This window comes from Fragaria vesca, linkage group LG4 (genome assembly GCF_000184155.1).
Source record: "Fragaria vesca subsp. vesca linkage group LG4, FraVesHawaii_1.0, whole genome shotgun sequence".
Taxonomy (NCBI): Eukaryota; Viridiplantae; Streptophyta; class Magnoliopsida; order Rosales; family Rosaceae; genus Fragaria; species Fragaria vesca.
In genome coordinates, this window is record NC_020494.1 from 19709200 (window position 1) to 19723688 (window position 14489).

The 14489-nt window shown below is 37.0% G+C and overlaps 2 protein-coding genes across 2 annotated transcripts; both read left to right on the top strand.

The window, feature by feature from the left end:
* Nucleotides 1–295: 295 nt before the first annotated feature.
* On the top strand, nucleotides 296–8137 carry LOC101310984 (signal recognition particle 68 kDa protein-like). The gene is made up of 15 exons (XM_004297443.1): nucleotides 296–363; nucleotides 484–599; nucleotides 703–769; nucleotides 938–1048; nucleotides 1280–1475; nucleotides 1705–1790; nucleotides 2263–2458; nucleotides 2564–2675; nucleotides 3186–3313; nucleotides 3424–3630; nucleotides 3727–3836; nucleotides 4049–4178; nucleotides 4471–4620; nucleotides 5090–5304; nucleotides 7975–8137. Exons 2-15 carry the CDS (start codon nucleotides 494–496, stop codon nucleotides 7979–7981), a joined length of 1821 nt encoding a protein of 606 aa, XP_004297491.1. The 5' UTR covers nucleotides 296–363; nucleotides 484–493; the 3' UTR covers nucleotides 7982–8137.
* A 2566-nt stretch (nucleotides 8138–10703) lies between these two features.
* On the top strand, nucleotides 10704–13774 carry LOC101311372 (F-box/kelch-repeat protein At3g06240-like). Its single transcript, XM_004298479.1, has 4 exons — nucleotides 10704–12041; nucleotides 12178–12453; nucleotides 12761–12809; nucleotides 13566–13774. Exons 1-4 carry the CDS (start codon nucleotides 10704–10706, stop codon nucleotides 13772–13774), a joined length of 1872 nt encoding a protein of 623 aa, XP_004298527.1.
* Nucleotides 13775–14489: the final 715 nt, after the last annotated feature.

The window sequence follows — 14489 nt, forward strand, 5'->3', positions numbered from 1 at the left end:
CAAAGCCCAGAGGCCGGCCCCGACCGAGATGGGTTTTGGAGTGGAAGTCGCCGCTCTTAGGGTTTGCTCTCAGACGAAGATACAAGATGAGAAAACTGTATTGGTAAATGGTTAGTGTTATTAACACACCATTTTATATTATTAACACATTTTATCTATAATAAAAATTATACATGAAATAAATTTAAACAGTAAATTTGTAAATAAAATTAAATAAAATGGAGTGTTTAATAACATTAACTTTGGTAAATTGGTAACGTATATGAATATGTTTAAAGAAATTGGATAGAAATATAAGAGACCAAGGTCCAAAGCCGAAAGCTAGTAGAGATCACTGCGAAACCGCCGCCGGAGCAATCTTAGGTACGTTTTCCGTCCGCCAAAATCTCCGTCGTCTCTTGCATTTCCCGCCTGCCAAAACGACGCAGTATTGTTTCCCCTGTGCTTTCCACTAATCAGTTTCGTTGTCATTTGTTAATGAAGGATATTCGAGATGGGGAAAGATAGCCAGAACCAGAACCAGACGACGTTGGCTATGGAGATCGACAATCCGAAGGCCAACACCTCCGATCAGATCGGTCCTAAATTCTCCATCAACGGTTCGTTTCCCGATCCGTTGCTTTCCGATTTCGTTATCTTCGTTGCTCGATTGATATTTCTTATCGAATTTCTGTACGACTTGTTGATATTCGGTTGTTACAGTTTTACAGCTGTTGAAATCTGCTCAGATGCAACATGGATTGCGCCACGGGGATTACACTCGTTATCGGTATGTTTTGGTTGTGTTTGGTTCAGTTTTTGCTTGATGAGACTGTTGTTTTGGTGATGATGTGTGTTTGTCTGCGTTGCGAAATCGGAATTGTTGTGATTGTTTAGTGGAATTGAGTATTAGGTTCAGTATGTTGTGATTGTTTTTTTTTTTTGTATATTTTTGCAGGAGGTATTGCACTGCAAGGTTGAGGAGGCTGTACAAGTCATTGAAGTTCACTCACGGCCGCGGCAAGTACAACCGCCGAGCAATAACCGAATCAACTGTCACTGAAGTGAGGTGCGTCCTTTTTGTAATACGTTTTGTTTGTCTAATTGCATGAACCGATCTTGTGCTGAATAGTTGTGGCATACCATCAGTTGTTCTTGCTTTTCTTCAGTTGAGGCATTTAGTTAGGATCACTAAGTGTACTTGTGTGAGTCTTCTAGTTACATTACTTCACTAGCATATCCGTAAATAACAACTGCTTTTAGTTTTGTCCTTAACAGTTTCAATCTTGGCTTTTCATAGGTTTCTCCATGTTGTTCTATATACGGCAGAGAGGGCTTGGAGCCATGCCATGGAAAAAAGGCAAGTTCTCGATGGTCCAAATGCTCGTCAACGAATCTATCTGATTGGTAGGCTGAGGAAGGCAGTAAAATGGGCTACTCTTTTTGCACAGTTGTCTGCAATCAAGGGAGATTCCAGAACTTCCTTAGAAGCAGAGGTACATCAATGTTGTTTTGAGTTGTACATGGTCATCATGTCATGTCCTTAATTTATAGATATTGTTTTATTTATAGATCTCATAACATGATGTTTCCGGATGTCCCACATGAAACTGTTTATGGATATGTGGTGTGCTTAACTTATGATTTAAATGGACTTCAGATAAATTATTTCCAAAAGACATACCTTTTCTTATTACCTTGCTAACTTTTAAAGTCACTATGCAGGCTTATGCCTCCTTTATGAAAGGGAACCTGTTGTTTGAACAAGATCGAAATTGGGACACAGCATTACTGAACTTTAAAAGTGCCAGGTGCATTTTTGTCTCATGTTATATACATTGATATTGGTGAATTTTCTTGCTGCTTTTATTGGAAGCGTTTCAATGTCTCTTTGATAAGCAAGTCACACCTAAAAGTATGAAAAAACAGAACACTACTACTGTGCCTCAAATAATGCAATGTCGTCATATCTTTCCTGTCATATGATGAGAGCTCTAACCTTCTAATTACTCCTTCAGAAGGTCCTCTAAATTTTTCCCTTGTAGAAAGTCTTACCTATTTTCTTAGAATGTGTGTCCCCATATTTGAACTAGGGTAAATATAAAGATTTAACATCTAAAAAGATCACCAGAAAGAAAGAAAATCTGAGATATTATTTCAGATTGAGCCTACAGTACTACAATTCTTTATGAGCACTAACAGGATTTTGGGTATGTATGTACAGAGTTGATCATTCTTTTGGTCAGTGAATATAGTTTGGTTAACTTTGTAGTTATGTTTTAGGGCGGTTTATGAGGAACTTGCAAAATATGGAGACCTGGAGAATCAAGTTTTATGCCGTGAGCGTGTTGAGGAATTAGAACCTAGTATCCGGTACTGTCTACACAAGGTTGGAGAGTCAAATCTACAAGGCTCTGAACTTCTACATATTGGTGAAATGGAAGGACCTGCTTTGGACCTATTTAAGGCTAAACTGGAGGTATAATAATTTGTCAGTTGTGTACTAGTAGCTGTGATGCTTTTTCATTCTTTGATCTGTCTTAGAGGCTTCTTGTTGTTTTATTACTAATGAAATTATTTGCAGGCTGTCATGGATGAGGCAAGATCTCAACAGGCTGCCTCCATGACAGAATTTGATTGGCTAGGTCATAGATTTCCAATTTCTAATGCAAAAACTCGGGTTTCCATATTGAAAGGTCAGTAATCTCTTTAGTAGAACTCCAATACGACAGCTTTTATCTTATCCGTTTCAATTATCTTTCTTCAGTTCATAGATGACATTAAGGAATTGATATATCTTGATATTCATACGATCTGTCTGTATACGTGGATCAATTAGTTATACTTTGGAGTTTTATTTGACATAAGAAAGTTAGCTGAAAAGACTGTCAGATTTACTGAAACAATATAATGGATCCGAGAACCACAAAAATGAACTCTTCATTTAAATAGTAAACTGTCATGTTGTTTAGATAATGTTCTGATACAAATTTATAGCCAGAATCGGATACTGGTTAAAAATTCATATGAAGACTACTTCATTTCACTAGAGTAATCGTAAACATTTTTGGTATGCAACCTAAGAAGTTTATTTCATTCGGATGAAAAATTGGTTAATGATTCATTTTGTGAAGCTTCTTCTTTCTTTCTGCTCGGTAGAATCCCAATATTGATTCAAATTTTGTTTGGATGACAAACTTTTTCAGCTCAAGATTTGGAGAAAGATATACTTGGTTCATCAGCTAATTCACTCCCTACTGAGAAAAGACTAGCCGTTTTTGACAAAATTTTCACTGCATACCATGAGGCAAGGAGCTGCATTCGCAGTGATTTGGTGTGTAAGCTACAGTGCTAAAGTATATTATATTCTGTTTTTCTTTTATCCATTTGATATAGGATTTTTGTTTTTTTTGGCCATGTGGCTCATCATTATTTTGTATGTAGGTCAGTGCAAGTAGTTCTGAAAATGTAAAAGATGACTTGAGTGGCCTTGATAAAGCTGTTGGTGCTGTATTAGGACAACGGACCATTGAGCGGAACCAACTTTTGGTTAGCATTGCAAAGAGCAAACTGACCAAGCGACGAGATGACAAAAACGAGAGAGCTACTAAGCCAGAAGAGCTTGTCCGCTTATACGATCTCCTATTACAGGTCGGTTATCTCTATTTTATATTGCTAAGTTTTTTTGGTGCTGATATCTCATGTTAACAATACTTGATCTTATGTAATTTTTTCTACTATTGGCAGAATACAGCTGATCTTTTAGATTTAGTCAGTTCGGGGCGACATAAAACACCAGAGGAAGATGCATTTATTGCAGAATTGGAGCTTAAAAGTTTGGCTTTCCGAGCCGAAAGGTTTTTTCTTCTCTTCTCTTTCTTTTTCTTTTCCTTTTTCTTTATGGCCCGTACAAGAGCTAAGAATGGCAAGAGTTCACTGTTTCATCTACAATTTCATGCTTGTTAGTTTGCCCCTGCTTCTTACTCATCAACCAAGGGTCTGCATTTTATTTGGTGTCAAAGAATGTCATACTGTTTTGTCAATTTATAGTCGCCCAACTTTTTGGCAGGTGTTTCTTTTTAGGTAGATCATATAGTTTGGCTGGTAAGAGGGTGGAAGCATATGCATTGTTTTGCCGTGCTCGCAGTCTTGCCGAGGATGCCCTACAAAAATTCCAAGCTGTTGATAATGCCGATCAGGTGTGTATTAGTGTAGGCTTTTTATTTTTTAGGCATTAAATTTGCAGGAACATGTGGTAAATATGTCTGGGCTTCCTTTTAAATTGGTATTTTTCAGCTGTCTAGTAGTCCAGCATTAGTTCTCTGTTTATTTTATAGGCCTCTGATAACCCATGTAAATGGGGAAACACAAAGGTCCTTTCAAGCTAACTTTGTTCATTTGGTGACATTATCAAACCATATGCCATATTTTATTGATAAACCAAGATGAACTAATAACTTTTTATTTGTTCTTCCCTTCTCATCTTAACAGGTGGTGACCAAAGAGTTGAAGCTATTGTGCGATGAATGCAGATCTAACAGTTGTATAGAGCATGCAACGGGAATCATGGAGGTGTTGAAGGCCCCTGAAAATCTCTCAAAACAAATTTCTAATGTTCATATATCTGGAGTTGACACGAAGGTACAGATTATGCTTTTCCTCTTGTCAGGACGTGAACAAATGCTATCCTGAACCACCATAGTTTTGTAGGACTGGCCTAGGTTATCTTGTGTTCTGCTAATTATTCAATTTAAAGCAATATTCGGTCCATGTGGCATGGTTTGTGTACTGGGTCTAGTTGAATCTGGATTCTGGTACTATAAAAGGTCTTGTTCCTAATTCTAGGTAACCCAGCTTGGATTGGCCAGGCCTTTTTCCTTTTTTGTTACAATTAGGCTTCTCTATAGATATTCAAGCTAGCATCTTGTCTAGGTTGTCAGACTCCTAAGCATTGATACTCTTAATAAAGTACCTTAAATCTAGATAATTTTGCACGATGAGCACCTATGTGATTCTGCTCAAATATGTAGCAAAGTTTGCCAGGGTCTAATTTTCATACAGTATCTTACATGTTTCTTCTTTTTTGGGTTATCCTTGACCTTATATGCAGGAGAAATTCCTCCTTGAGAAACTTGAGGTCTATGAATCTGCTGTTGGAGATTCAAATGTGAGAAGTGGTACGCGGATTGAAGCTTTTCCTCCTCCGTTCCAAACAATTCCTCGCAATCCGATTGTTCTAGACCTGGCCTATGATCATATCGAGTTCCCATCTCTTCTAAATAGGATGAAGAAAGAAACAAAGGGCTTCATTAGCAGGTTTTGGAGGTGAGTTCTTAGAAACATGAGTTTCATTTTACACTCAAAATCTGAGGATTTCTGTGAATTAGGCTTTTTCGTTGACCTTGCATTGAACCCCTGATCTTAAGTTGGTGGAATAGACAGTTTTGATATTAGTAAGAAGCAAGAACATGTCATAGAGATGTGACCTTTATTTCTGTGTAGGAAATTATAAACAGTCTAGAATTATTTTGACAGATCAAAGTGTTGGTGTTTTTAAAGATTTGCAGTTACCTTATTTTATTCCATCATGTTGATCAAGGTTGAATTCTTTCTTCTTCTTTTTAAAATTTTTTTTTATCATAATAATAAACTCAACTTCTATTATTAAGTATGGTCAATTACAATGTTTATTGGGGCTATAAGGCCTCGTCAAAAGTCTTGCTTGATATTAGAGCAAGTAAAAGATGGAGGTTTGGTTTCATTGCCCAACCCATTCTGCTTCCCTAGCGCTTTACTTGGATGAGCAGGGAAGGGGGTGTACATAGAGCCAGAGAGGTTTTTGTCGTTTTACGTTGTAGTTTCTTTTTGTTTTTTTTTTTTTTTTTTTTTTTTTTGTCTTATCGGAAAAGAAAAGTAGCACCCTCCCTGATTCAAAAAGTTTTTATCATTACATGTATCTTCTATTTCCCTTCACTTTAATGCTATAAATTCCTGCGTCAACTTACGAATCTCATCAGAAATGGCTCTAAAGGTGGAGTCCAATCCTGTTTTGTGCAAGGCGAGGGTGACATTAGATATGTCACTCTCCAGGACTAATACTACAACTCCTAGAATACGAGGTTACCTGATATTACTTGAGCTGCAAACTTGAGTCGCCCCATCTCCATCTCTTAAGACCATGCCTACACTCTAAACTTGAGTCGCCCCACTCCATCTCTCAAGACCATGCCTACACTCTGAAACTCCTTGCTCACCATCCGTAGGCTGTAGCAGCGTGGCATTAAGTTTCAACCCGGTCCATTTGGTGGAGACTGCTTTCCAGTTTGATCGGAAGCCTTTCATTTGATCTGGCGTAGTGCGATTTTGATCAGGTATCCTTTCTTCCCAGATAGACGTCCAGCCATTCTTTTGGCATTACTAATAGGTTAATAACCAACCAGCTGCTGGCTTCAACCCCTTCTTTCTGATGCCTAAAGCCGTTTCTATTTCTTCATATCAGCCATGCCACCCAAAGAGCTGTAGTTCGTCCTTTGTAGACATCAGAGCAAAACGAAACAGGTCGATGAAAGCTAGCTGATGCGAAACTTTATAAACACCCAGGGATGCTTCATGCTTCCAGAGTTTCTTTGCCTTTGCATAAGACCACAAGCATTGGACCATTGTTTCGTGGCAAGCACTCCCCGAAACAACTTTTGTTTTGTTTGCAACATTCAGATACCAGATTGCTTCCCAAACCAGAGTATTTGAAGCAGCCCTACAATGTCTACTTCTAGGTTCTAGCAACCCCGCTCTTGATATCTACACATGACAACTCATATTGTAATCGGCAGGAATGTAAAAGATTCCCGAGTGTAGATCATAATTAAAATTCAAATCAAGCTAAAGAGGTAGTCGAACTACTGCTGCTACACAGCAAGTTGTCGATGCTCGAAGGTTGAAATAAATTAAAACGAAGAGCTTAGTATTTGAACTTGTGATTATATTAAGTTCCCGTCTAGGATGAGAAACTTGTGATCATATTGAGTTCCCGTCTCTTCTAAGTAGGATGAGAAACAAAGGGTTTATGGTGGTGGAATAGACAGAGTTTGGACTTTGATAGTTTAATTAATATCCAATTTGTTTTGTCAAATCTGTACATCTCATAATCATAAATACATCCCTATTACCCCAATATCAAGCCAATGGCCCCAATGAAACCTCGGTATGAATGTCTCAATTGTCGACCACAAAAGTCTAAAGTCTAAACAAAAACTATCAACCATAAGAGTCTAAACAGAAAGTACAGTGTCCCCATTGGCCCTCTCACTTGGGTTCTATTGAGACTCAAGGTCTATGTAGCTCAATCATCACTGAGAACGCCTACACCTAAAGTGTCCACTTGGATAAAACAGCCGGGAGGTGGAGTACTCCTTAACATGGATTGACGTAATGCGATTAATTTTCTCTAATATCTTATGTTCAAAAGAAAATGTATATATGTGTTCATATATTCTCAGTTCAAGGTGAAATGACAGATCTTCTTCTTCTTCTTATGCATTTATAGTATGCTATCATATGAATGGACGGTGACATATTCATAGAATGATGTCAAGACAAATGAAATTTATATTTGTAGAGAGCCAACTCTACGCTCTTGTAGTTTTCTTCATGTTTATCAGAAGGTCAAGAACAAGCATTGTTTTGTTTGCAACATTCAGATACCAGATTGCTTCCCAAACCAGAGTATTTGAAGCAGCCCTACAATTTCTACTTCTAGGTTCTAGCAACCCCGCTCTTGATATCTACACATGACAGCTCATATTGTAATCGGCACCTGTAAAAGATTCCCAAGTGTAGATCATAATTAAAATTCAAATCAAGCTAAAGAGGTAGTCGAACTACTGCTGCTACACAGCTTTTGATCTATAAAAGTTGTCGATGCTCGAAGGTTGAAATAATGCAGATTCTTTCGTGACCTCGGGTTCAAATACTAAGCTCTTCATCTTGTTTTGGCAGCATGTAATCGTAGAGGTTCGCCGCAGCTGCACCGCACGCAGAGAGAAGCAGCAGGACAGTAAGTTGGATGATGCCCATGTTACTAACACAGTAACACAACTCTGTTTGGGTGAATATGATGGATTATGTATGTGATGAATACTGTGGAACAAACAACCAGGTATAAATAAGCACCCGAGGTCACGAAAGAATCTGCAGTAGTATTTGAACTTGTGATTATATTAAGTTCCCGTCTAGGATGAGAAACTTGTGATCATATTGAGTTCCCATCTCTTCTAAATAGGATGAGAAACAAACAAGGGGCTTCATTAGTAAGTTAGGAGATGAGTATTTTAGATACATCAGTTTCATTTCATACTCCAATTACACGTTTACTTGATTGGAATTGAATTTATCATGAATGAAAGACGTAAGGAATGAGAGACGGAATGTAATAGTATATGGATATTTCAATTTCATTGAGCTGATTACTTACCACATGAAATTATAATAAGAATGTAATTAATTACTAATATACCCATGAAAAAAATGTACACTTTTCGATCACTCTCAACACAATTTTTTTCTATATGTTGATCTAGTTTTGTTTATCATTTTGATTGTCTGAGTTGATAAATGATGTATAATAAACAAACCACATGAACTATTTTGATTCAGTGTATTGATTGTAATCATGTGATTATATATTAATAATATAATATAGAGGCTACGTGGTTATATTGCAATCTCATCCTTGCATAAACTCTCCTCTACCATGATTTATCAAAAATCATTTGGACCTAGTACTAGCATATTGGGTGTATCTCAAACCACAAGTTGCAAGGGTTGAACAACAAAATTAAGGCATGCATCATACTTTTATACATTTTAGTAATATTATATTTAAATCAAGCAAGCAATTTTATAAATAAAAAAATTAAATAACTTCCACAAATAGTATATTATTAGCATATAAAAAAGAAGCCTTTAAGAAAAAAAAATGAAATTATTAGCACCTTAAACAAATTCTTCAATATTATTAGCATAATAAAATTAAAGAGAGTATTTTCGGTATAAAAGTTCATTCTTTATGACACCATTCTTAATCCACCCCCCCTTGGTATTATAATTCAGGGTTGTCAAGGAATCGATTCCTTATTATGAGGTGTGACCCACACTCATTTCAATTCTATTATATGTAAGTAAACGCTGGAATTCTCCTTTATCGAAATTATTCCCTCACTTTTTAATTTCATTCCATATAAGTAAACGTGGCTTTGAAATTTAAGGATTTATTTAATTTAACCCTTGATTATGGTGGTGGAATAGGCACAGTTTGGACATTGATGTGACTTTTTTTTTTGTTGCCTGTGGAGGAAATTATAAACAATCTATGAAATTCAAAAAAGGAGAATCAATATCCAATTTGTTTTGTCAAATCTGTACATAACATAATCATAAATACATCCCTATAACACCCCAATCTCAAGTCAATGGCCCCAATAAAGCCTCAGTATGAATGTCTCAATTGTCGACCATAAGAGTCTAACAATTGTCTCAAGTGAAAGAGGCTTTATTGGATTGACGTAATGTGATTTAATTTTCTCTAACATCTTATGTTCAAAAGAAAATGTATATATGTGTTCATGTATTCAGTTCAAGGTGAAATGACAGATCTTTTTCTTTTGCATTTATAGTATGCTGTCATATGAATGGACGGTGACATATTCATAGAATGATGTCAAGACAAATTAAATTTATATTTGTAAGGAGCCAACTCTACGCTCTTGTAGTTTTGCTCATGTTTATCATAAGGTCAAGAACAAGCATTGTGTGAAAGTGTGAAACTGTGTGTGAGTTAGCAAAAAACACGTAAACCTGATTTTTCCAGTGATAATCCATGTTTCACGATCTGATTGGCTGGCCAAACGAGGGGTGAATATGTGGGTGAAATTATCCATTGGTAAACAAAGGGTAAAATCCCATTTTCCTCTCTTAGGATCAATTGTTAGCTAATCAGTGCCCAATCAGGTCATCCTAATCCATTGCCCCAAATATAATCGTAGATCACAATCTGATGCGGAACTAAACGAAAGGGATTTCTGCTATACATATGTGTATAACATGCAGTGAACTGTCGATCATCTTGAATTTTGAATTGTTAAACAATTGGACGGTTCACAACTTGATGTAAACTATACAAATGTGTATAGCAGTCAAACCCACGAATGAAAGGTTTGTTTGTACCGTATCTGTTTCAGCATTTTGGTGATTAAATGAAATTAATCACAAATATAAGAGAAAATTACCATTTAGGTTTTTCTTTTCTTCACTAATATTGAATTAATCTCGAATTTGGGCAGAGTTCTTTTTTAACTTTTCACTGCGGAAATTTTACAGGTAATTTCGGAACCTAGAAATTCCTCTGTTGCTACAGAAACTCATAACCAGAGGACAATATATAGAATCCCTAGTCAAACACTCTGATCATCCCATCTCCTAGTCTACTTTCACTGTCATCATCCCATCTCGGTCTCAATTCTTAATCCCAAATTTCAACTCTCCCGTTTCATCACTGTCAGTCACATTCTTCTTTTACTTGTCCACCTCTGTCAAGGACTCAGGTAATTCTGAACTCTGAAGCTCTTTTATTTAATTTATGATTTCGTATGATCAATATTAACTATGAACTCGATCTTCTGACCTGGGTGTCATTTTTGTCTGTGTAATTGCAGATAGAAGACGTGAATATGAGGGAGGTTCACAAAGACATTGAAGATGTTGTGGAACAAATCCTATCAACTCTGCCTCCCAAATCTCTTATGCGATTCAAGTGTGTTTCTAAAAGGTGGTATGCTCTGATCACCGATCCCAGGTTTGTGGCTAAGCACTTCTCCATTTCCAAGCAAAACAATCGCTGTACTCCTTGCGTCCTTTTGAAACGTTTACTCCATGAAGACAACAATGGCGATCAGACTCAGAAGGTATTCTCATTGCTTAAATTTCGCAACAATGTTGATATTGATATTGATAATGATGGTGGCGATGATGAACATAGTTTTGTTTCGGGGGTAGAGGACATTGACATTCCTCCTTGTTTGAGTTTAAAGACTCAAGGCTCATCACTTCATATTGTTGGCCACTGTAATGGGATTGTCTGTCTAGTTGCAGCCCTTTCCGGTGAGGTGATTTTATGGAACCCAGCAATTCATGACTTTAAGCTTCTTCCCCTTCAACCATACCTTCCTGATTCTCCAGAAATAGTTGGATCGCCGTTGCCGGGTTGGCCTAAAGATGTTCCCATTAGTATACACCGTGATTACATGGATAATTTAGGATTTGGCTTTGATCCTAGGTCTAATGACTACAAAGTTGTTAACATTGGATTTCCTGGTGTAGAACATCCTGCTGATGGATATAATATTAATCTTCCTCCGAAAACAGCTATATACACCTTGAGTTCCAATTCTTGGAGAGAGATGAAGACCTTCTCTTTGGAAACACAATCCACTATCCTTCTTCCTGACCGCTTCCAAGTGTACTTCAAGGGAATGTGTTATTGGCTTGGACGTGAGCTGCACAAGGAAATACTTTTGTTTGATGCGATGACTGACGAGTTCATTAGGAACATTATCATTTTGTTTGATATGGCTGATGAGGTGTTTCATGATATGCTGTTACCGGATAGTCTATATGATCCTAATGTACTTTGTTTTAATATGCGCCTTCTAGTGTGGAATGAATCAGTTGCTCTTTTTGGAATGCGAAATGGTAATTCATTCTCCGGTTCTTCTTTTGGGATATGGGTGATGGATGATTTTGATGGTCCAAAGAGCCGTTGGACTAAACACATATCTTTCGATCTCATTGAAAAGCCATTGGCATTTTTGAAGAGCGATGAGATCCTTATGGCGGACACAAAGGACACAAAGGGACGCATATTCTCTTATAACCTCAGCACCAAAAGGCTCAAGTATCTTCCCATTGAAAGCATGCAAGATGATTCTGCGACTGTTGTCTATGACAATTACAGTATAGTTTCAATTTTGGGAGGCAACGAGCTGAAGAACACCGATCGTTATACCAATGTAAGTTCTCACTATGTTTTCTATTCAAGTCCTTGACAAAAATATGCATCAATAACTATGTATAAATAAACTTATCTCTAGTTCATCAGAGATGTAGCACTTCACAAATTTACAGATGTTACCTGCTATTTTATAGGCTGGCTCTTCTCTTTTGGAGCACTCTTCTTTTCCGTCAAGTATAATAGACAATGAATGGCATTCCTATTCGGTATGGGCGATACTGCCAGATGATGTGTGTCTCAAGGTAAGGAAGGTGATTCAGGGCCTTAGGTCGGAGTTTGGTGGTCCGGAGATTGAACCACATATTACCGTTGTAGGGTCTATTCGAATGACACACGCAGAGGTGCTTAATAAGTTTAGATCTCTTCAGTCTTGTGTTCCTTCCGGGTACAAAGCTATAGTTAACCGCTTGGTAATTAGGAGTTTCTATTACCAGTGTGTTTCGCTCCTCATTGATTCCTCATTTCAAAATGAACATGAGTCCAGTAAGGTATTCAGTTTTCCACTTCCTCATATCATTTTAATCTTTTGTTGTTTGATTTGATTTGTATGTATTTGTCAGTGTCATTTTGTCTTTGGATATATAAAACTGCACAATGTGCACGATTTTTGTTACTTAAAAGTTATATCTGTGAAACTTCTTGTTGGTGAAACATCATATTTCTTATATGCAATTATTTACTCCGATACATATAATTTTTCCTTTTTCTATCTCTCAGTTATGGAGAGCAACTGGATTTTGCGGAAGTTGTTTTGGTTTCCAGAGCGGTAAGTTCTTTTCATTGTGGAGTACTGCAGTTGGTGTTTAGTAATGTTTTAGTTTCTAACAAATGTGCGAATGTGAAGGAATGAAAAACATAGCCTTTTGAGGGGGGAGGTGGTTCTATCTTGGCTTATATTCTTTCTAAAGTCTTGAGTTAACTAAAGTTGTTCAAAACTGAACATACGATTGTATGAATTGAAGGGCACTACTGGCATATTAATAACTATGCTTTTTAATCTTGTTTTTGCTTAAGAAATCTAAGAACACTACTCCATTGTGAAACTATGATAATTAATTTGTTTTTGTTAGGATGATAATGGAACTTCATCCCCAATCAATTTGTTATTGTACTTTGGGACATACTAAAGAATATTGATAATCTTCTTGTTATACTTGAAACTTGAAAGTTCTTTTTCGTTACCTTAGAGCCGGGATGTTGGTTATAGTTTGAACTCGGATGATATTTTTTTTACCCATGGCTTCTTGAATCACAACGCTTCCCTTAAATCTGATGCTGAACCCAAGTTATGAAGTTTATTTCTATACCTTGTCCTCTAAATCATACGATAACATATATAGAAGTTATCAGTTGCTCGATCATTTAATGTAAACCAATTAATTCTTGCTGAGTATTTAGACAGTATATTTTAGATTTGCCAATGCTATTACTCTGCAAAATCAAGTATTACTTCGAGCCTTTGCTTGTGTAGTTTTGTCACTAATTTTCTTTCCGTGGAATGTGATTTGTGTGTTCTACACAGGTGTTAGGCCACATTTGAGTCTTCTATATGGGAATCTGACAGAGGAAGAGAGGACAAGAGCTCAAGAAAAAGTTAGTATTCTGGATGAGAGCATTACTAGAATGAGCTTCCCCATAACTAAACTTGCACTGTACAAAATTGACTACAAAGATAAGAGTCTCAAATCGTGGGAGAAGATTGCTGAATACAATCTCCGATATCACAATTAGTAATTCTCCTAATCCACTGATTATTAAAGCTTGTTTTGTAATTATATGACTTTTTATCAGCTGTGTTTCTGCTGCAGTCATAAGACTTTGTAACTTATTAAACTTAATCAGTAATCTCTGTAGTGTTTGTAGCATGGTTACTGTTTGAAGCATATTGTTTTGCTACATGGTTACTGTTTGAAGCATATTGTTTTGCTTCCCGGCCTAGTTCGATCCAGTCGTATCATCCATCTCTGTCCAAGTTTCTATCCCTAATTTCAGTTCTCTCGTTTCACCACAAACACTCGGTACTTCTCTATCTTCTCCTAATTACTTTCTAGCTAAAATTGCACAGTACGCGTCGTGCATACAATTATTTTTGATATTTTCACACCAGCTACAGATCAGACTTGTATTTTACGCACTCACAGATGTAGACTTGGAATTCCAAGTGTTTTGTCCATTCTCCTTAGCTACAATGCAACATCATAATTAACCATCTATTGTTCAAATTATATTAGTCCGATTACGTTATATAATTTCATAAAACGTAAGCCATATATATAAGACCAGACCCGTTCAGAGGCGGACGTCTCGGAAACAGATTTCTCCACCTTCAGGCGTCGACGGCGGCACTTCTCTTGCCGGATGAACACCAGAGGCCTCCAGGACGGCGTTGACATTAAGAAGAAGGTCAAGGAGATCAGGATCAGAGCTCTGGGCAGCAACCTCACTG